Genomic DNA, 20,266 nt, shown 5'->3' on the forward strand with positions numbered 1-20,266 from the left:
CATACAATACAACTTCCAGCACTGCAAGCTCCATTCATGGTAAGTGCCTTACACAGGTATACGTTATTTTTTTTCTTTTTCTTTTTTAGACCCTGTCTCACTCAGGCTAGAGTGTAGTGGTACCATCTCGGCTCACTGCAGTGTCGACCTCCTGGGCTCTGGTGATCCTGCCACCTCAGTCCCCCAAGTAGCTGGGACTACAGGGGTGTTCAGGAATGCACCACCATGCCCAGTTAATTTTTCTTAAGACGGGGTTTCGCCATGTTGCCCAGGATGGTCTCAAACTCCTGGGTTCAAACAATCTGCCCACCTCGGCCTCCCAAAATGCTGAGATTACAGGCGTAAGCCACAGCACCCTGCAGGTGTGCCATTTTTTATCTTTTATATTATATTGTTATTGTGTCTTTTCTATGTTTAGATACACTTAGATACACAAATACCACTGTGTTACAATTGCCTACAGTATTAGGTACAGTAACATGCTGTACAGGTTTGTAGCCCAGGAGCAACAGGCTATACCATACAGCCAAGTGTGTAGTAGGCCATGCCATCTAGGTTTGTGTAAGTACACTCTATGATGTTCACACAACAACGAAATTGCCTAATGACACATTTCTCAGACTGTATCCTCGTCATTAAACAAAGCATGACTGTACTTTTTTATGGCAGCCCAAGCTGACTATCAGAGGAGTCAAAGATGGTACCCAGGTGCTTGGCCTGAGCCACTGGTAGAATGGTGGTACCGTGTGCCAAGCTGGGGAGCACTGAGAGAAGAGCAGGTCTGGGAGCCATCGGGTGTTCCATCTGAGATGTCAGGAGGCATCAGATACATGAGCCCAGAGTTCAGGAAAGAGGTCCAGGGTAGGGACAGAAATGTGGGCGTCGTCAAAGCCTAGCACCGTGGCTCAAGCCTGTAATCCCAGCACTTTGGGAGGCCGAGGTGGGTGGATCACCTGAGGTCAGGAGTTCAAGACCAGCCTGGCCAACATGGTGAAACCCCGTCTCTACTAAAACTACAAAAATTAGCCGGGCATGGTGGCACATGCCTGTAATCCCAGCTACTAGTGGGGCTGAGGCAGGAGGATCGCTCAAACTTGGGAGGCAGAGGTTGCAGTGAGCTGAGATCACGCCACTGCACTCCAGCCTGGGCAACAGAGCAAGACTGTGCCTGGAAAAAAAAAGAAAGAAAGAAAGAAAAGAAAAGAAATGTGGAAATGTGGGCATCGTCAGTGTGGAGCTGGCATTTAGTCATGTTCTGGGTGAGGGCAGCTTGAAAGCAAGTAGAGAGAGAGGGACAGGAAAAGAGGGGGATCCCAATTGAGCTGGGAGGTCTAGGCTGCAGTGAGCTGTGGTTGCACGATGATGGCACTAAAATGCTGGTAGAATTTATCAAAACTATTGTTCACAAACCTACTTACCAAACAGATGAGAGTAATAAAGATGGCTCTGCAGAAGTGCTCTAGGAAAACATTTTCTGAGCAGTTCACATATGGCAACATGAGTTATGAGCTTAAAATCTTTAAATCCTAGTGATGAATTTGGGAGTAAAGTAGCAATGGCTTAAATCTCCCACAGCTTCTCCTAATCTTAAAGGATCCTTATAACATACCATATAGGAAGATGCAGTGCAACTGAAAATACTCAGAAAATATTTCTGTTTCTTGAAGCATGCATACCAGCCGCTAAAGAGGAAAGTAAACTTCCAAACAGAAAGAAATTGCAAAGATAAGTTAGCCTCTTGCTGCTCTTGGGAGAAGAGACAGCCTGAGTGGAGAGTGAGCAATCTGGGAGAGGGGGAAGCCTGGGAAACAGCCAGCTCACCTTTCAGAGAAAAAGAGATGGGCCATGCCTCTGCTGTGCCAATTCCAGGAAAATGCACTTCAAAAGACTTGGGTGAGCCTGTTGTCATGGAGACCACCAGATTGAAGGGCTGAGGGTCCAGCCCGGCCCTGGACAGGTGACATTTTCACTCTTCCTGAAACACAGGGCACTTGGCCTCTGATGTCTTTCCCTTGGCTTAGCAACCCCTTTTTCCACCTGCCTCCAACTCATTCTCCAAGTCTCCTGCCCACCTTGGGGAACCTTCCCCCAACACCAACTCCTGTGCCCCCTCTCTGGGTATAGACTCCTTAAGTAGGAGCTTATGGTACAGTGGAAAGAGCACAGTTTTAGAGTCAAAAAGACTTGGATATCAATCTTGCTTCTGCTCAAACAAACTGGATGACCTTGAACTAATTACTTAACCTCTCTGGGCCTCAATCTCTGTTTATTAAAATGGGGATGCCACTATGAGGTTGACCAGGTGGTTGTGATTCTAAGATGCTGTGTATCCAGTACCCAGGACAGAATAAACAATGAACAGAGCTATTATCACTTTATTATTACGTAGTATTGTAATGAATTGTTTATGTACCTTTTTGGGTAGACTATGAACCCCTCAAGGGCAAGGGCCCTGTCTCATTGACCTCTATCTAGTGCCCAGCACAATGCCAGATGGAAGTAGGTGCTCAGGGAGTATCTGTAGAATGCATGCATGAATGAAGCAACTGGTGGGGGGTGCAGAACCACACCATCAGGTCCCCAGTTCTTCCATGATCATTTTACTTATTTATTTATTTAGAGACTGTGTCTTGCTCTGTCGCCCAGGCTGGAGTGCAATGGCATGAACTCGGCTCATTGCAACCTCCACCTCCCAGATTCAAGCCATTCTCCTGCCTCAGCTTCCCAAGTAGCTGGGATTACAGGTGCCCACTACCATACCCAGCCATTTTTTTTTTCCATTTTTAGTAGAGACGTCGTTTAACCATGTTGGCCAGGCTGGTCTCGAACTCCTGACCTCGAGTGATCCATCTGCCTTGGCCTCCCAAAGTGCTGTGATTACAGGCGTGAACCACCACGCCCGGCCCTCCATGATCATTTTAGAACATCCCTTCTCCCTCTGATTCCTACAGATGCTGGAGAGCCAGCCCGTGGTCAAGGTGTCGCTGGAAGCCTCGGTCAGCCTCCACTCGTCTTTGCAATTCACATACACCACACACAACCCCACACTCCCCAAGACCTCACCCCCTCCAGCCACCAAACCCCTTCGGACAGAAGCAGGCAGGCCTGTCTCCAGCGGGAAACTGAGAAGACCCCTCCCCAACGCAGCCTGTTCCTCCCTCCAGGTTGAAAGACTCATTTTCCAGGCTCTGCACTTGTTCAGGCTGTTACCCACATGCTGCTTCTGCTAAAACAGAACTCCGCCTGCAAGGCGCACCTCAAATGTGATTTCCTTAGGAAACGACCCCTGCCTTTGGACTCCTTGCTGCATTTTCCCCCCGAATTAGAGCACAGGGCACCCCACTGGGATTTATACTTCCACCCCTTTCACTGGACGGGGGGTGCCTTGAGGTGACACCCCTTCACCCCTGCCCCGCATACTGGGCATAGCATGGTCCCTATTCCCAATTCCTGAATGAAATATCTCCTTGAACGAAGTCGTAGCCTTGACTCCACCCAAGGGAAGCGTCCCCCAACGTTGCTGGGGGTCCTACGCAGATTCTCTCCCACCGCCAGGGTCCTCCCCTGCCCTTCCCTGCTGGGCTCCTCCCCCTCCGGCTCTCACTGCCGGGCTCACTAGTCCTGAGCCAGCCCGCCACCTAGCGGCGGAGCGAAGTCCACGCCCTACTCTCTGTCGGCCAAACACCTCACCGTAGGCTTTCAGCCAAATAGTTCATTCAGGTATAGAGAGCAGGGACCAGCGGCTGCAGCTAGCCCACAGCCTGTGAGCTGGGGGAGGGAGCAGCGCAGGGAAGGGTACGTCCTCCCTCTCCAACACCACTGGTGGCCGAGGGGAAGGGGTGCCCCCCACTGCCTTGACTGGGCTGTGCTCCCTGGCTGGCTGTTTCCTCTTAGCCTCCCTTTCTTCTCAGCCGGATTAATTTGTAAACAATATTATCCTTCCCACTTATCCATTCAATAAGTATTTATCTATTTAAATATTTAATTTTGGGCAAGCAAGGCGGCTCTTGCCTGTAACCCCACACTGTGGGAGGCCAAGTTGGGAGGATCACTTGAGGCCAAGAGTTTAAGACCAGCCTGGGAAACATAGGGAGATCCTGTCTGTAAAAAAATGAAAAAAATTAGCCGAGCATAGTGGCGCGTGCCTTTAGTCCCAGCTACTCGGGAGGCTGAGGCTGGAGGATCATATGAGCCCAGGAGACTGAGGCTGAACTGAGCTATGAACGCACCACTGCACTCCAGCCTGGGTGACAGAGTGAGACACTGTCTCAAATATGTATGTATTTATTAGTCAAATAGGTAGCAAATACTTAAGAGTGACAGCTATGTGACAGGCACTGTTCTGTGCACTGGTTATACAGCAATGGAAAAAAAAAAACTGTCAAGAACGGGGGGAAAAACACTGATTTTTTTTCACTAGTGTGAAACTTTAAAAAAATTGTATTGTTTTAGGCGGGGCGTGGTGGCTCACGCCTGTAATCCCAGCACCTTGGGAGGCCGAGGCAGGTGGATCACGAGGTCAGGAGATCAAGACCATCCTGGCTAACATGGTGAAACCCCGGCTCTACTAAAAATACAAAAAAATTAGCCGGGTGTGGTGGCAGGAGCCTGTAGTCCCAGCTGCTCAGGAGGCTGAGGCAGGTGAATGGCGTGAACCTGGGCATCTGTCTCAAAAAAAAAAAAAAAAAAAAATTGAATTGTTTTAAAATGTGTTACTACTTGAAACTGGTAATTTGACTTTACACCAAACTCCTACCAAGTGGATCGCAAATGTTAGAAGATGAAAAATCTGGGCCGGGCGCGGTGGCTCAAGCCTGTAATCCCAGCACTTTGGGAGGCCGAGACGGGCGAATCACGAGGTCAGGAGATCGAGACCATCCTGGCTAACACGGTGAAACCCCGTCTCTACTAAAAAATACAAAAACTAGCCGGGCGAGGTGGCGGGCGCCTGTAGACCCAGCTACTCGGGATGCTGAGGCAGGAGAATGGCGTAAACCCGGGAGGCGGAGCTTGCAGTGAGCTGAGATCCGGCCACTGTACTCCAGCCTGGACGACAGAGCCAGACTCCGTCTCAAAAAAAAAAAAAAAAAAAAAGAAAAATCTGGCAGGGTGTGGTGGCTCACGCTTGTAATCCCACCACTTTGGGAGGCTGAGGTGGACGGATCATGAGGTCAGGGGTTCAAGACCGGCCTGGCCAACATGGTGAAACCCCATCTCTACTAAAAATGTAAAAATTAGCTGGGTGTGGTGGCCCATGCCTGTTATCTCAGCTACTCTAGAGGCTGAGGTAGGAGAATCGCTTGAAACTGGGAGGTGGAGTTTGCAGTGAGCTGAGATCGTGCCATTGCACTTCAGCCCAGGCAATAAGAGCAAAAGTCTGTTTCAAAAAGAAAAAAAAAAAAAAGAAGAAAGAAAAATCCCAGATCATGTTTCCAGGAAGGGAAGAGATGGGCTAGGTGTTGGAGCAGGACCCAACAGGATGTCTTGGGGAGGATGCTCCCTGGAGCATGCCTGGAGAACCCCTGCCAGCTTCCTGAATCTCCCCTTCCAAATTCCATTTCTCCCAGACTCTGAACACACCTGATCTCTGGACTCAGTTAGCAGTGCTGCATCTGAGATGGGCAATAAACAGGCAAGTTTGGATGAAAACTGCAGGAGGGTGTTAAAGGAACTGGGCTGCTTGATCTGGAGAAGAGGGGCCTAGGATGGGAGGGAGAGCAAAATTGGTCCCTGTCTTTCCTACGAAATTGGCTCACTATGGGCTTGGAGAAAGATGTGGGAGTCACACCCAGGTCCAGGTACAGGAAGAGCCTTCTCACCCAGACCTGCTGCCCTGGGAGGGGGCTGGCCCTCCTGAGGCTAGGCTGATAGCCGGGTGACTCCTGGCAGAAGAATCATGGACCCAGAGGGGTAGGAAACCTAAAGCACACTCACCAGAACCCCTGGGTAACATTTTATTCTACTTGCTTTTTTACATAACTATACATCTATCCATTAATCCATTTTATTTTTGTATGCATTTCAGAGTGAATTGCAGATGTCAGTATACTTCACCCCTAAGACCTTCTGTATGAGTAGCATTAAGTACAGTTCAGTATTTGTTTACAGTTTTTTAAGGTAAAATTTATATCCAGTAGGCCTGGCGCAGTGGCTCACACCTGTAATCCCAACACTTTGGGAGGCTGAAGCAGGCGGATCACATGAGGCTAGGAGTTCAAGACTAGCCTGGCCAACATGGCAAAACTCCATCTCTACTGAAAATACAAAAATTAGCCAAGCATGGTGGAGGGCACCTGTAATCCCAGCTCCTCAGGTGGCTGAGGCATGAGAATTGCTTGAACCCGGGAGGCAGACGTAGAAGTGAGTGGAGATTGCACCACTGCGCTCCAGCCTGGGCGACAGAGACCTTGTCTCAAAAAAAAGTGTATATCCAGTGAAACGCACAAATCTTAAGGGTACCATTTGATGAATTTTAATAAATGCATAAACCTGTATAACCCAAGCCACTGTATCAAAATATAAAACCATCAACCTATAGTTTCCTATGCCCCTTCTGTCAATCCCTATTCCCACTCCTCCCACAATGGCCACCACTGTTTTTAGTTTTATCTACCATATATTAATATTGCCTGTACTAGAACTTCAAATAAATGGAATGGTACGATGTGTATTCTTTTTTTTTTTGAGATGAAGTCCCCCAGGCTGGAGTGCGATGGCACAATCTCGGCTCACTGCAACCTCTGCCTCCTGGGTTCAAGCAATTCTCTTGCCTCAGCCTCCCACGTAGCTGGGATTACAGGTGCCTGCCACCACGCCCAGCTAATTTTTGTATTTTTAGTAGAGACAGAGTTTCACCATGTTAGCCAGGCTGGTCTTGAACTCCTGACCTCAGGTGATCCACCTGCCTCGGCCTCCCAAAGGGCTGGGATTACAGGCATGAGCCACCGTGCCTGGCCAATTTGTGCCCGGTCAATGTGTATTCTTTTGTGTAAGACTCCTTTTACTCAATGTAATGTTTTTAAAATACTTTCATACTGTTGCATTATGAGTCCTTTGTTCTATTTTATTGCTAAGTAGTGTTCAATTGCATGAATGTAAGTTTATTCTAACCTTTTTATCATTATGAAATGTCTCTATTTGTGACAGTACAGTTTGTCTTAAAGTTTGCTCTATGTTCTCTGATATAGCCATTCCAGTCATCCTCTGATTACCCGTGGCCTACTGTATCTTTTTCCATCCATTTACTTTCACCTAAATGTTTTTATATTTAAAGTATGTCTGGGGCCGGGCGCGGTGGCTCAAGCCTGTAATCCCAGCACTTTGGGAGGCCGAGACGGGCGGATCACAAGGTCAGGAGATCGAGACCATCCTGGCTAACACGGTGAAACCCCGTCTCTACTAAAAAATACAAAAAAACCTAGCCGGGCGAGGTGGCGGGCGTCTGTAGTCCCAGCTACTAGGGAGGCTGAGGCAGGAGAATGGCGTGAACCCGGGAGGCGGAGCTTGCAGTGAGCTGAGATCCGGCCACTGCACTCCAGTCTGGGCGACAAAGCGAGACTCTGTCTCAACAAAAAAAAAAAAAAAAAAAAAAAAAGTATGTCTCTAATCAGACTGACTCCTGAGGGTTTGTTTTTTTTTTCCCCCACAATTCTAGCAAGATTTGATAGCCTCTTTTTACCAAATAGGGTAAGATATTCTAGGCTTATCTTGTATTTTTTTTTCCTGCCTGAGACCTGAAAACAGTCATTTCTTCAGGATCCTTCCTTCATTTCTTGAAAAAAGTGGTATTTAGAGACTATAATCTGTGTGCTAGGGGTATTGTTGCTACCAAGTTAATCACTGTTTGAAGGCCTTTTCAGTGAGCATGACTTTTTGGCAGGGTCTAATTTTTTTGCATGTGATGTCTAATTGTTCCAATACTATTTGTTGAAAAGACTATCCCTTCTTTGTATTGTCTTTGCTCCTTTGTCAAAGATCAGTTGTCTATATTTGTGTGAATTTTTTCAAGAGCTGTGTATTCTGTTCCATTGGTATATGTCTATTCTTCCATCAGTATCACACTGTCTTGATTAGTGTAGCTTTATATTAAGTCTTGAAGTTGGGTAGCATCAGTCCTTTCAACTTTCATTCTCCCTCCACGTCAAAATGTTTTGCCCATAGTGTTTCTACTATCTTATGTGTGTCTCATCGCAACCTGGACGCTGACAATGGCTTTCCAGACTTTCTCTTTTTTTTTTTTTTTTTTTGACAGGGAGTCTCACTCTGTTGCCCAGGCTGGAGTGCAGTGGCACAATCTCAGTTCACTGCAGCCTCCACCTCCTGGGTTCAAGCGATTTTCCTGCCTTAGTCCTTAGCCCCCAGAGTAGCTGGGATTACAAACGCGTGCCACTACGCTTGGATAATTTTTTTTTTTTTTTTTTTTTTTTTTTTTTTTTTTTTTGAGACGGAGTCTCGCTCTGTCGCCCAGCCTGGAGTGCAGTGGCCGGATCTCAGCTCACTGCAAGCTCTGCCTCCCGGGTTTTTATGCCATTCTCCTGCCTCAGCCTCCCGAGTAGCCGGGACTACAGGCGCCCACCACCTTGCCCGGCTAGTTTTTTGTATTTTTTAGTAGAGACGGGGTTTCACCGTGTTAGCCAGGATGGTCTCGAACTCCTGACCTCGTGATCCGCCCGTCTCAGCCTCCCAAAGTGCCGGGATTACAGGCTTGAGCCACTGCGCCCGGCCAATTTTTGTATTTTTTAGTAGAGACAGGGTTTCACCATGTTGGCCAGGCTTGTCTGTAACTCCTGACCTCAAGTGATCTGCCTGCCTCAGCCTCCCAAAGTGCTGGGAATACAAGTGTAAGCCACTGCACCCAGCCACTCTCCAGACCTTCTAAAAGCTGCCATCAGAATAATTCTGCCGGAAAAGCTGACTTGCCTCAGCTCCTTTACATTCTACTTCACACTCTATATTCTGGGGGAAAAAACTCTTCCCCTTATTTACGATGACTTATTCTCCTACTGATATGGTTTGGATATTTGTCCCCACCAAATCCCATATTGAAACGTAATCTCCAGTGTTAGAGGTGGGGCCTGGTGGGAGGTGTTTGGATCATAGGGATGGATCCCTCATGAATGTCTTAGCACCATCCCCTTGGTGATGAGTGAGTTCTTACTCTAAGTTCACATAAGATCTGCTTGGTTAAAAGTGTGTGGTACTTCTCTTTCTCACTTACTCTCTTGCTCCCTCTCTTGCTATGTGACATGCTGTTCATCTTTGCCTGATGCAAAGCTCCCTGAGGCTCTCATCAGAAGCAGATGTGGCACACACAGCCTACAGAACCAAACCATGAGCCAAAATGAACATATTTTCTCTACAAATCACCCAACTTTAGGTATTTATTTATAGCAATGCAAGAATTGACTAATACATCTACCTCTAGGTTTTTGTCCAAGCTTCCCAACTGATATGGACCTACCTGACTTCATCTGTCCATGCCACCCAACCCCTCCCTTCTTCAAGTGGCATCATAAAGCCACATTCTCCAGCAAGATTCTAAAATTGGTCCAGTTGTATCCTAGTAATCTCCAATGTTATTTCTTAACCTCCATCCCCTTTCAGAATACCACTACATTTTGCAATGAATTGTCTGCCTCGTTAGACAGTAATTCCCCCAAACTCCTTTGTACAATGCTTTGAACTCAATGAGCACTTATTATGAACCTATGAACAAATTAACCATATGTAGAATACATATACCCAGACTCCAACAAGGGTTTACTGGGAAGACAGAGGAAAAAAAACACAATAACTTTGTTCCACAATTCATTTACTGAATTGGGGCAGGTGATTTAACAATGGATTAGGAGATAAGGCTGGGAGAGAAGAGTTATTGCTTCCCCTCCCAGGAGCCAGTTGTGTCACGGATGCCTGTAAATGTTCCAAAATAGCCATCTGTTGTTGGGCGAGCTGGGTCTGAAGCTGGAGGTTGGCATACATACATTCCAGGAGTCCTAGGCATTCCTTGGGCTTGTGATCAACTCCAGAAGGAAAAGCAATGGAGGTGCAAGGAAACAAAGGAGATTTGGTAATTGTACTGAGGTTAGAAGGACCCTAATAAAATGACCTCTCCAATCTTTCCAGGCACAACCCAACCCAGACATACCTTTGCCCAGCTGTCACCTCCCAGTGAGGCATACCTGGCTATCCTATTTTAATTTGAAATCAGTCATTGGAACTTATACCTCTCTCCCTTGTTTTACTTTTCCCATAATATTTATGGTCATATTGCATATTTTATAATTACTTAATTTTTGTCTAAGTTCCTCTTCTAGAATGTAAGCTCCAGGAAGGCAAGGATTTTTATCTGATTGATTCACTACTTTAACCCAGCACCTAGAAAAATGCCCGGCATATAACAAATATTTGATAAGTGAATGAAATGGTCTGGGAGTGAGTCCTAACTTCCCTAGAGCTCATGGGATACCTCAGCCTCCTCTGTTACCTGACATAGTGTCTCACTGACCTGAAGTTCCCTAACTTCAACCATTCTTGCTGCATCGGTCCATTCTTTTTTTTTTTTTTTTTTTTGGAGACAGAGTTTCACTTGTCACCCAGGCTGGAGTACAATGGTACGACCTCGGCTCACTGCAACCTCCACCTCCTAGGTTCAAGCAATTCTCCTGCCTCAACTTCCTGAGTAGCTGGGATTACAGGCATGTGCCACCATGTCCGGCTAATTTTTGTATCATTAGTAGAGATGAGGTTTCACCATGTTGCGCACGCTGGTCTTGAACTCCTGACCTCAGGTGATCTGCCCGCCCTGGCCTTCCAAAGGGCTGGTATTACAAGCGTGAGCCACTGCACCTGGCCAGTCCATTCTTTTTCTAATAATTTTCTTTTTCTTTTCTTTTTTTTTTTTTTTCAGTGGAGCCTTGCTCCATCTCCCAGGCTGCAGTGCAGCAGCACAATCCCAGCTCACTGCAACTTCTACCTCCCAGTTCAAGCAATTCTCCTGCCTCAGTCTCCCAAGTAGCTGGGATCACAGGCAGGTGCCACCATGCCCAGCTAATTTTTGTATTTTTAGTAGAGACGGGGTTTCGCCATGTTGGTGAGGCTGGTCTCAAACTCCTGACCTCAGGTGATCTGCCCGCCTCGGCCTCCCAAAGTGCTGGGATTACAGGCATGAGCCACCACGCCCCGCCAGTCCATTCTTTGTTTTTTTTTTTTTTCTGAGACGGAGTTTCACTCTTGTTGCCCAGGCAGGAGTACAATGGCCCAGTCTTGCCTCACTGCAACCTCCGCCTCCCGGGTTCAAGCGATTCTCCTGCCTCAGCCTCAGGAGTAACTGAGATTTCAGGCATCTGCCACCACACCCGGCTAATTTTTGTATTTTTAGTAGAGATGAGGTTTCACCATGTCGGTCAGGCTGGTCTCGAACTCCTGACCTCAGACAATCCACCTGCCTCGGCCTCCCAAAGTGCTGGGATTACAGGCGTGAGCCATTGTGCCCAGCTACTTTTTCTAATATTTTAAACTACACTATACACAGCCAGTTAACTTTGGTAATTATATTATCTGCTGTTTGTATTTTTATCAGTCTTGACTTCTTTGTTGGACTCTGAGGTCCTCAAAAACAGGGGTTATGACTATCTAGTTAGTGCCCTGTTTGGTTTCCCATAGCTATGCCAAATACCCACTGACCTCCCCAGGGGAAGATGAATGATGAAAATTCAAAGAACCTGAGACTGAGCTAATAGTTTCCTTCTCTGGCCACCATTTTTTAAAATTTTACCTTCCCAAGTGAACAGGGGTAAACCTGGCCATCTTTTAACTAAAATTATCAGTAAGCAATGAGGGGTTCACTTCACTCCTGCCTAGTCTAGCAAAGGTGCTAACAAGCAAGGAAACAATACAAGTTGGTAGAACTGGGATGATAATGAAATCAATGAAACTAAATAATCAACAAGCTACCATGGAAAAATCTATAGATGCCTAACATAGATTTGGCTCTTTTTTTTTTTTTTTTTTTGAGACGGAGTCTCGCTCTGTCGCCCAGGCTGGAGTGCAGTGGCCGGGTCTCAGCTCACTGCAAGCTCCGCCTCCCGGGTTCACGCCATTCTCCTGCCTCAGCCTCCGGAGGAGCTGGGACTACAGGCGCCCGCCACCTCGCCCGGCTAGTTTTTTGTATTTTTAGTAGAGACGGGGTTTCACCATGTTAGCCAGGATGGTCTCGATCTCCTGACCTCGTGATCCGCCCGTCTCGGCCTCCTAAAGTGCTGGGATTACAGGCTTGAGCCACCGCGCCCGGCCAGATTTGGCTCTTGATCAATAGGTGACAGCTCAAGCCACCTCCTCCATGCAACCCCTCCCCCTGCTGAGTCCATTAGAAAACCCTCCCTACATACTTACCTGAGGGCAGCTTTGTTGTCTGGATGTTCAGAAAAGTGGCTGGTGGGGAACTTGCTTGAAGATTAATATAGCTGGGGGAGGGTTTTGCTCTACAAAGAGGCACAGCATTAGCTTCCTCTTTGGCTGGAACTAAATCAGAGGTAACTAAATCAGAGCTCATTCCAACAAGGGACAGCCATTCTAATTAGATCCCTGCACCTGGTCCATGAAAGCAGGTGCCCAGGCCCTGCCTTGAATATGTTACATATCAGAAAGACACATAAGACAAAAAGGAAATCATAATAGGATTAAGAGAAACCAAGCAGGAGTGGGATAAGCTAAAATCTGTTTACAAGTTCTTACTGATACACACTACATGTTTGCGACTATACTAAATCCTAGCGAGTACATGAGATATGTTAAGACGTGGTTTCTTAGATGCTTATTATCTAGTTAGGAAGACAAATCGCAGGTGAAACAGTGATCTAACAAGACGAGGACATAAACAATGAGTCTGATAGTCTGGGGTGAAAATAAAAGCCTTTTATCTGTTAGTTATACTATGTGATTACATGTAAAGGTGAATTTTTTTTTTGTTTTTTTGGTTTTTTTTGAGACGGAGTCTTGCTCTGTCGCCCAGGCTGGAGTTCAGTGGCGCAATCTCGGCTCACTGCAAGCTCCGCCTCAGGTTCATGCCATTCTCCTGCCTCAGCCTCCCAAGTAGCTGGGACTACAGGCGCCCGCCACCATGCCCGGCTAATTTTTTTGTATTTTTAGTAGAGACAGGGTTTCACCGTGTTAACCAGGATGGTCTCGATCTCTTGACCTCGTGATCCACCCGTCTCGGCCTCCCAAAGTGCTGGGGGATTAGAGGCGTGAGCCACTGCGCCCGGCCAAGGTGAATGTTTTTTAAAAGGGAGAAGAGATCAATATGAGTAGTGAGAGAACTCTACCTGCCTTCTGGTAGAGGATATTCACTAAATCTTAAAAACTTGAGAAGTGGCTGGGCACGGTGGCTCATGCTTGTAATCCCAGCACTTTGGGAGGCCGAGGCGGGCAGATCAGCTGAGGTCAGGAGTTCAAAAAGTAGCCTGACCAACATGGTAAAACTCCATCTCTCCTAAAAATACAAAATTAGCCAGGCATGGTGGTGGGTGCCTATAATCCCAGCTACTTGGGAGGCTGAGGCAGGAGAATCGCTTGAACTCAGGAGGGAGAGATTGCAGCGAGCCAAGACGCCACTGCACTCCAGCCTGGGCAACAAGAGTGAAATTCCTTCTCAAAAAAAACAAAACAACAACAACAAAAAGCTTGAGAAGCCAGGCTACACTGGTAAGACCACAATCAAGCCCCTCTCCCTAACAAGGATTGGCCTGTGACCCAATACAGGCCAATCATGGTATTCCCATTCCCCTTGGCAACTGTGACTGAGCCAAGGGAGTAGGCACATGAGGTAAGCTGGGCCAGAGTCATTCCCTGGGATCAATATATGGATTCCGTATCTAAGAAATTTACTATCTTCTGATCTCCTATTCTGAGAAAACGTATGGTTGGGCCCAGTGAAAGCTATATGGCTACTACACCATGAGAAGTGGATAAAAGCAAGAGATCAGAGACAAGAAAAAGCATAGGAGATAGATGGACACACAGACACCAAGAGGCACTGAATCTCCAGTTTTAGTCCCTGAGGCCCTGGTTTTTGCCACTCTTCTTCCCATTATTCTGTGAGCTACTTCAGCATCTCTCCCAACTGCACAACCCCTGAATTGCCTTTTTGACTTAAAGAAGTTTGAGTACAACTTAACTCTCATATTAACATAATCACATCTGGACATATTGAATCTGAGGTGAGAGTAGGAAATGCCAATAGAAGTGCCTAGAAAAACAGCCAGAGAGCTGGCACCAGAGCTCAAGTGAAAGGTCAAACTGCCAGGCCAGCCCCAAAAAGAGGATAAAGAAGCTGCAAAAATACATTAGCTCTCCAAGCTAAAAAACAGAGAGAGAAAAACTGAACCTTCAAAGAACTCCTCCTCAAGAGTCTAGAAGATGAAAAGGAAGTGGCAAAGTAGACAAGGGCAGTGGATGGAAAGTCAGACAGCTGGAACTAGGTGAGAGTTAAAAAGGCAAGACAGTAGGGAGACAATAATTCACTGTTATAATGAAATCAAGAAAGGACGGAAAAACAATTCATTTTCATTCACACACATAAGAGACAGCTAAGTGCCTGCTATGTGTCAGTCACTGTGGATACCACAGTTTGCTAAACAGAAGTGGTCACTACTCTGCTGGAACTGACAGTCTTGCTGTGCAGACAGTCATTAGGTGATCAAGCACACACACTATTACACTTCAGTAAGTGCTATGAAAGCAACTGACCTAGTCTGTAGAGCTGGAAAACATGTCCTGAGGAAGTGATATCTCAGCTGGGATCTGAAGGATAAAGAAGGGCCTCTTCATAAAAAACAAGCCTGGTGGCAGAAGTGTGAAAAGTAGGTTGTATGAAGAAAGATGTCTTATTCTTGTTCTTTACTCAGAGGGCAACAGAAGGAATGGCCTGGTAAGAGGAAGAAGTGCTTATATGTGGGTGCCAGGGTGAGATGCTTTCTGTCTGGAAGGTCACTGAGCCTATGAAAACTGAAATCTGGCCGGGCGCGGTGGCTCAAGCCTGTAATCCCAGCACTTTGGGAGGCCGAGACGGGCGGATCACGAGGTCGGGAGATCGAGACCATCCTGGCTAACACGGTGAAACCCCGTCTCTACTAAAAAAATACAAAAAACTAGCCGGGCGAGGTGGCGGGCGCCTGTAGTCCCAGCTACTCGGGAGGCTGAGGCAGGAGAATGGCGTGAACCCGGGAGGCGGAGCTTGCAGTGAGCTGAAATCCGGCCACTGCACTCCAGCCTGGGCGACAGAGCGAGACTCTGTCTCAAAAAAAAAAAAAAAAAAAAAAGAAAAAGAAAACTGAAATCTGTTCTCTGTCAGTCACTCTTGGTGAGGAAAATATATTTTATTGGTTTTACTATTTTTCTTTTGCACTGGGTTACTGGGTTTGTGGATTTTCCAAGCTCTACTGGTAGGTCATCCATCTTCTTTTCCCTCCTGCTCCAGAGTCATCAACTCATTTGATGGTTTGTACAGAATGTGGTAAGGAGACAGAAGCTGAAACTCAGGTCTCAAGACTCTTCTCAATAATGTGTTAATTTCCATGCAAAATATGTTAATTCCCATGCAAATGCACTTCAAAATAATTTGAGTCCTTCCTAGACATATGAGAATGCATTTTGTTTTTTTTGGAGACGGAGTCTTGCTCTGTCACCCAGGGTGGAGTGCAGTGGTATGATCTTGGCTCACTGCAAGCTCCGCCTCCCAGGTTCATGCCATTCTCCTGCCTCAGCCTCCTGAGTAGCTGGGACTACAGGTGCCCGCCACAATGCCCGGCTAATTTTTTGTATTTTTAGTAGAAACGGGGTTTCACCGTGTTAGCCAGGATGGTCTCGATCTCCTGACCTCGTGATCCGCCCGCCTCAGCCTTCCAAAGTGCTGGGATTACAGGCGTGAGCCACCGTGCCCGGCCGAGAATGCATTTTATACTGGGTTATAAGGTTTGAAGAATGCTTTACACATTTTTACACAAGGTGGCATGAGAAATTAAAAATTGTTTTTAATTTAAAAAAAGAGACTGCTTTACATACACTCTATACTAAAGGAGCTGTATTTCTGACAACGTATGACAGAGGATGAGGGTGGAGAGAGGCCAAAGGAGGCAGAACAGAGGATATGATAATAAAATGTGCTTTACGTACATTCTCTTATATGTTTCTCACAATGACCCTTAAAGTAGAGTCATTGTGGATACCACAGTCTGCTAAACAGATGTGGTCACTACTCTCCTGGAACTGATAGTCTTGCAGTGTAGACAGTCATTAGGTGATCAAGCACACACACTATTACATTTCAGTAAGTGCTATGAGAGTCTTGTGGAACTGGGGAATGTGACCTGAGGAATGCAGATAAAGTAGGTAGCTTTACCTACATTTTACTTGAGGAAACTTAAGTCAGGAAATTTGCTCAAGATTCCACAGTTAATATGTGTGAATGAGTAATGTTTTTTAGTTAGGCCTAGCTTTATACCCTTAGCCCATCCCTTAGTAGCAGTAAATTTAAATGTTTCAATCTGTTGTGGGGTTAACAGTATTTTCTAGTAGAATTGTGAGCATTAAATAAGTGGTAAACTGGCTGGGCGCGATGGCTCACGCCTGTAATCCCAAGACTTTAGGAGGCCAAAGTGGGTCGATCACCTGAGGCCAGGAGTTCAAGACCTGGCATAACCCCATCTGTACTAAAAATACAAAAATTAGCCAGGCGTGGCAGCATACACCTGTAATCCCAGCTACTTGGGTGCCTGAGGCACAAGAATCACTTGAATCTAGGAGGCAGAGGTTGCAGTGATCCTAAGTAGGTAAACTGCTTAAGAGGGTCTGGCAAGGCTGGGCGTGGTGGCTCAAGCCTGTAATCCCAGCACTTTGGGAAGCCAAGACAGGTGGATCACGAGGTCAGGAGATCGAGACCATCCTGGCTAACGTGGTGAAACTCCGTCTCTACTAAAAAAAAACAAAATAATACAAAAAAACTAGCCTGGCAAGGTGGCGGGCGCCTGTAGTCCCAGCTACTCGGGAGGCTGAGGCAGGAGAATGGCGTGAACCCGGGAGGCGGAGCTGGCAGTGAGCTGAGACCCGGCCACTGCACTCCAGCCTGGGTGACAGAGCGAGACTCCATCTCAAAAAACAAAAACAAAAACAAAAAAAAGAGGGTCTGGCAAATAGCAGCTGGAATTAAATTTGGTCCTGTAGACTCCAAAGTCATGCTCTTTACCACTGCACTACATACTCTGTGAAAAGAGCTAGTTAATTTATGTCCAAGCTGGGGCCGGGCGCGGTGGCTCACGCCTGTAATCCCAGCACTTTGGGAGGCCAAGGCAGGCAGATTACCTGAGCTCCGGAGTTGGAAACCAGACTGACCAACATGGAGAAACCCCACCTCTACTAAAAATACAAAATTAGCTGGGCGTGGGGGCACATGCCCGTAATCCCAGCTACTCGGGAGGCTGAGGCAGGAGAATTGCTTGAATCCGGGAGGCGGAGGTCGCGGTGAGCCAAGATCATGCCACTGCACTCCAGCCTGGGCAACAAGAGCAAAACTCCGTATTAAAAAAAAAAAAAAAATTATGTCCAAGTTTTGGAATAGTAGGTCTTTCAGATAATGTATTCCACCTAAAGTTAAGTGGATAGGCTCTGGAGTCAGAAGGCCTCAGGCATTTCCCTGGCCACCAATGGAACTGTCCCACTATAACTCAGTATCTGTTCACTCTAGTTAACACCATGTCTTCTAAGATCCTGTACACAATCTTGTTCTAAGTATTAAGAGGAGATACAAAGGAAGAATAATAAATTCATTTAACAAATAATTACTGAGCATCTACTATTTAACAGATCCAGTTCTAGGTTCTGGGAATACAGCAATGCTCCCAATTTAATGGGGAATGCAAAGGAGGTCTTGCTTTTTAAGGGAGGGGAAGCAGGGCCTCCAACACACACCTTTTCTGTTAGGATGACTAGTTTGCTGCTCCATCTGAACACCAACAGGTGTGGTGCCTGGGAAAGAATCATAGCATCAGATGATCAACAATCCATGCTAGTATTTTCACTATGACAATTTCCTAAGTTGTCTCCAGCAGATCTCAGGCTGTTCCAGTCTGCGGAGGAAAAAGTAGGAAACTCTATTTCATGGCCAAACGCGTGACTGTTCTCCTTCACTAGTTTGGAAAACAGTTATTTCTATACCAGTGCTTCATTTTTTTTTTCTGGACAAAATAGTAATTTAACCAAAGCCAAACCTTAAACCTCTCTGATGAACGGGCAATTACTTTCCGTGTTCTCACCATGTTTTAATTTCCACGGTATGATGAGTCCTTCTCCTATCCCAAATGGTAATTTTAAAACTCTGGCTCCCTATCATCTCTAACTAAGACTGAGGACAGCGGGAGAGGGATGGATGTGGGGAAATAAAATCTCAAAGCACCACAGGGAATACTTTTTTTTTTTTTTTTTTTGAGATGAAGTCTCGCTCTGTCGCCAGGCTGAAGTGCAGTGGCGCGATCTAAGCTCACTGCAACCTCCGTCTCCAGGGTTCAAGCGATTCTCCTGCCTCAGCCCCCCGAGTAGCTGGGATTATAGGCGCGCGCCACCACTCCCGGCTAATTTTTGTATTTTTATTAGAGACGGGGTTTCACCATATCGGCCACGCTGGTCTCGAACTCCTGACCTCAGGTGATCCACCCGCCTCGGCCTTCCAAAGTGCTGGGATTACAGGCGTGAGCCACAGCGCCCGGCGGAAATACTTGGGAAAATATTTTAGATAGGGTAACTTAAGGAAACGCAAGCCATCACCCTCCGGTACTGCTCACAGCCTCACTGAAAGCATTTCCTAAGAAGGGAAAAGTCCACACACAGCCATTAGTCCAGATGCGATAAACCACAACTCCCAGTGTGCCCGGAAAAAGGCTGCCCAGTCCCGCACTGTAAGACTACAACTCCCACTTCACCCAGGGCCAAGCCGGCCAGGTCTTCCCCCATCTGCTGGCCGGAGTCCCGCCTCTCTAGTCCACCTATTGCTAAGGCTAGAACAAAAGAGTGGAAACTGTCAAGCCTTTCTTCGCCTTCACGGTCGGATAGGAGCCGAGTCGCAATACACAGTTTAACGACCTCACCTGCGGTGTTAACCGAAAGCCGCAACCCCAGCACCCAACCCTAGAGTTGACACACATGCGTAGTGGCGTGCCGGCCAACTGCCAGAGCCTTGGCGCCTGCGCCGACGTTCGCGCTGCACGCGGCCGGGAGCGGCCACCCTATTGCGCAAGCGCCTGTGCCCTCCCAGTGCCTTCATCGTGCTCTCTCTGCCTAACTTGTCTGGTCGTTCTTGCGTAGAGGGCGGGACTCAGGATGTCAACTGGTCTGTTTTTGTGCCGATCAATGAGATAGGTGCGGTGATTGGTGACTACCTTGAGAGTAGCGAGTTATGGTGTAAGCCCTGAGGAGGCAGCGTTTTCTGGGTTTCCGTCTGCTTCTCTCTCTCCAGAAGATTCTGCCGGTTCCCCCAGCTCTGGGTACCCGGCTCTGCATCGCGCCGCCATGATGGGCCATCGTCCCGTACTCGTGCTCAGTGAGTTCTGGGGATACCAGGAAAGGGACTCCCTTTTCACCCTTCTGCGTCCATGGTTTTCTGTGTTGCCTCAGCTCCGTCCCGCCCTGACCCGGCCCCCGAGCCTTCCAGTCATCATCTTCATTTTGGAAGCCCGGTGTCCCGCTTTCCTTTCTTCCCTTAACCTATTCGCTTCTCTTCACAAACTCAAACTGACCTTTTTCTCGCCGAGCCTCTTTTCTTGACGTGTGCTCGTCTTGGGAAGCTCTTCCCACTCCGCGTTCTGTCCCTCAGTCCCCACGCTTCCCCCGCCGCTGCACCCTTTCTAGCCTGATTGTCGCTATATAGTTGCATGAATAATGTTTTTTGTTTTTTCAGTTAGGTCTAGCTTTATATCCTTGGCCCATCCCTTAGTAGCGGTCATTTAAATGTTTCAATCTGTGTTACGGAGTTAATAGTATTTCCTAGTAGAATTGTGAGAATTAAATGAGATAAGTGGGCAGACTGCTTGAAGAGGGTCTGGTGAATAGGTAATATCCTTGGTCACTTTACGTTACATTTATTTTCAGTAACAGTCACTTGAACAGCAACCCCTGTTCTAGAAGTAACCGTACTTGCTTCACTGATCATAGATGTAATCGTTCCCTCCGTGTCCCCGGCGTTGTAATCTTTCCCACTTACCAGTTGGGTTTTCCCAGA

General features: G+C 47.1%; 2 protein-coding genes across 17 annotated transcripts in view; one reads left to right on the forward strand and one right to left on the reverse strand.

Annotated features, from left to right (window-relative positions):
• The window catches only part of LOC105498050 (TSSK6 activating cochaperone), a 40,405-nt gene extending 21,119 nt beyond the window's left edge, over positions 1-19,286 (reverse strand). Inside the window, exons 1-4 of one of the 15 annotated variants that reach the window (XM_071083650.1) lie at positions 19,137-19,286; positions 17,965-18,122; positions 12,394-12,522; positions 9,795-10,011 (exon numbers count right to left, since the gene is read on the reverse strand). In XM_071083650.1, coding sequence (XP_070939751.1) covers positions 9,872-10,011; positions 12,394-12,522; positions 17,965-17,998 — 303 coding nt within the window. In that variant the 5' untranslated portion in view covers positions 17,999-18,122; positions 19,137-19,286 and the 3' untranslated portion in view covers positions 9,795-9,871. Of the gene's footprint in view, positions 1-1,821; positions 10,023-12,393; positions 12,523-14,748; positions 14,927-17,964; positions 18,123-18,971; positions 19,096-19,136 lie in introns of those variants that run through there. The other 14 variants (XM_071083647.1, XM_071083651.1, XM_071083649.1 and 11 more) reach the window with 14 other exon arrangements.
• An 81-nt stretch (positions 19,287-19,367) lies between these two features.
• LOC105498048 (chaperonin containing TCP1 subunit 3) overlaps positions 19,368-20,266 on the forward strand; it is a 29,223-nt gene continuing 28,324 nt past the window's right edge. Inside the window, exon 1 of one of the 2 annotated variants that reach the window (XM_011769817.3) lies at positions 19,368-19,588. In XM_011769817.3, coding sequence (XP_011768119.2) covers positions 19,558-19,588 — 31 coding nt within the window. In that variant the 5' untranslated portion in view covers positions 19,368-19,557. The remainder of the gene's footprint in view (positions 19,589-20,266) is intronic. The other variant, XM_071083634.1, reaches the window with a different exon arrangement.

Source organism: Macaca nemestrina, chromosome 1 (assembly GCF_043159975.1).
Source record: "Macaca nemestrina isolate mMacNem1 chromosome 1, mMacNem.hap1, whole genome shotgun sequence".
NCBI lineage: Eukaryota > Metazoa > Chordata > Mammalia > Primates > Cercopithecidae > Macaca > Macaca nemestrina.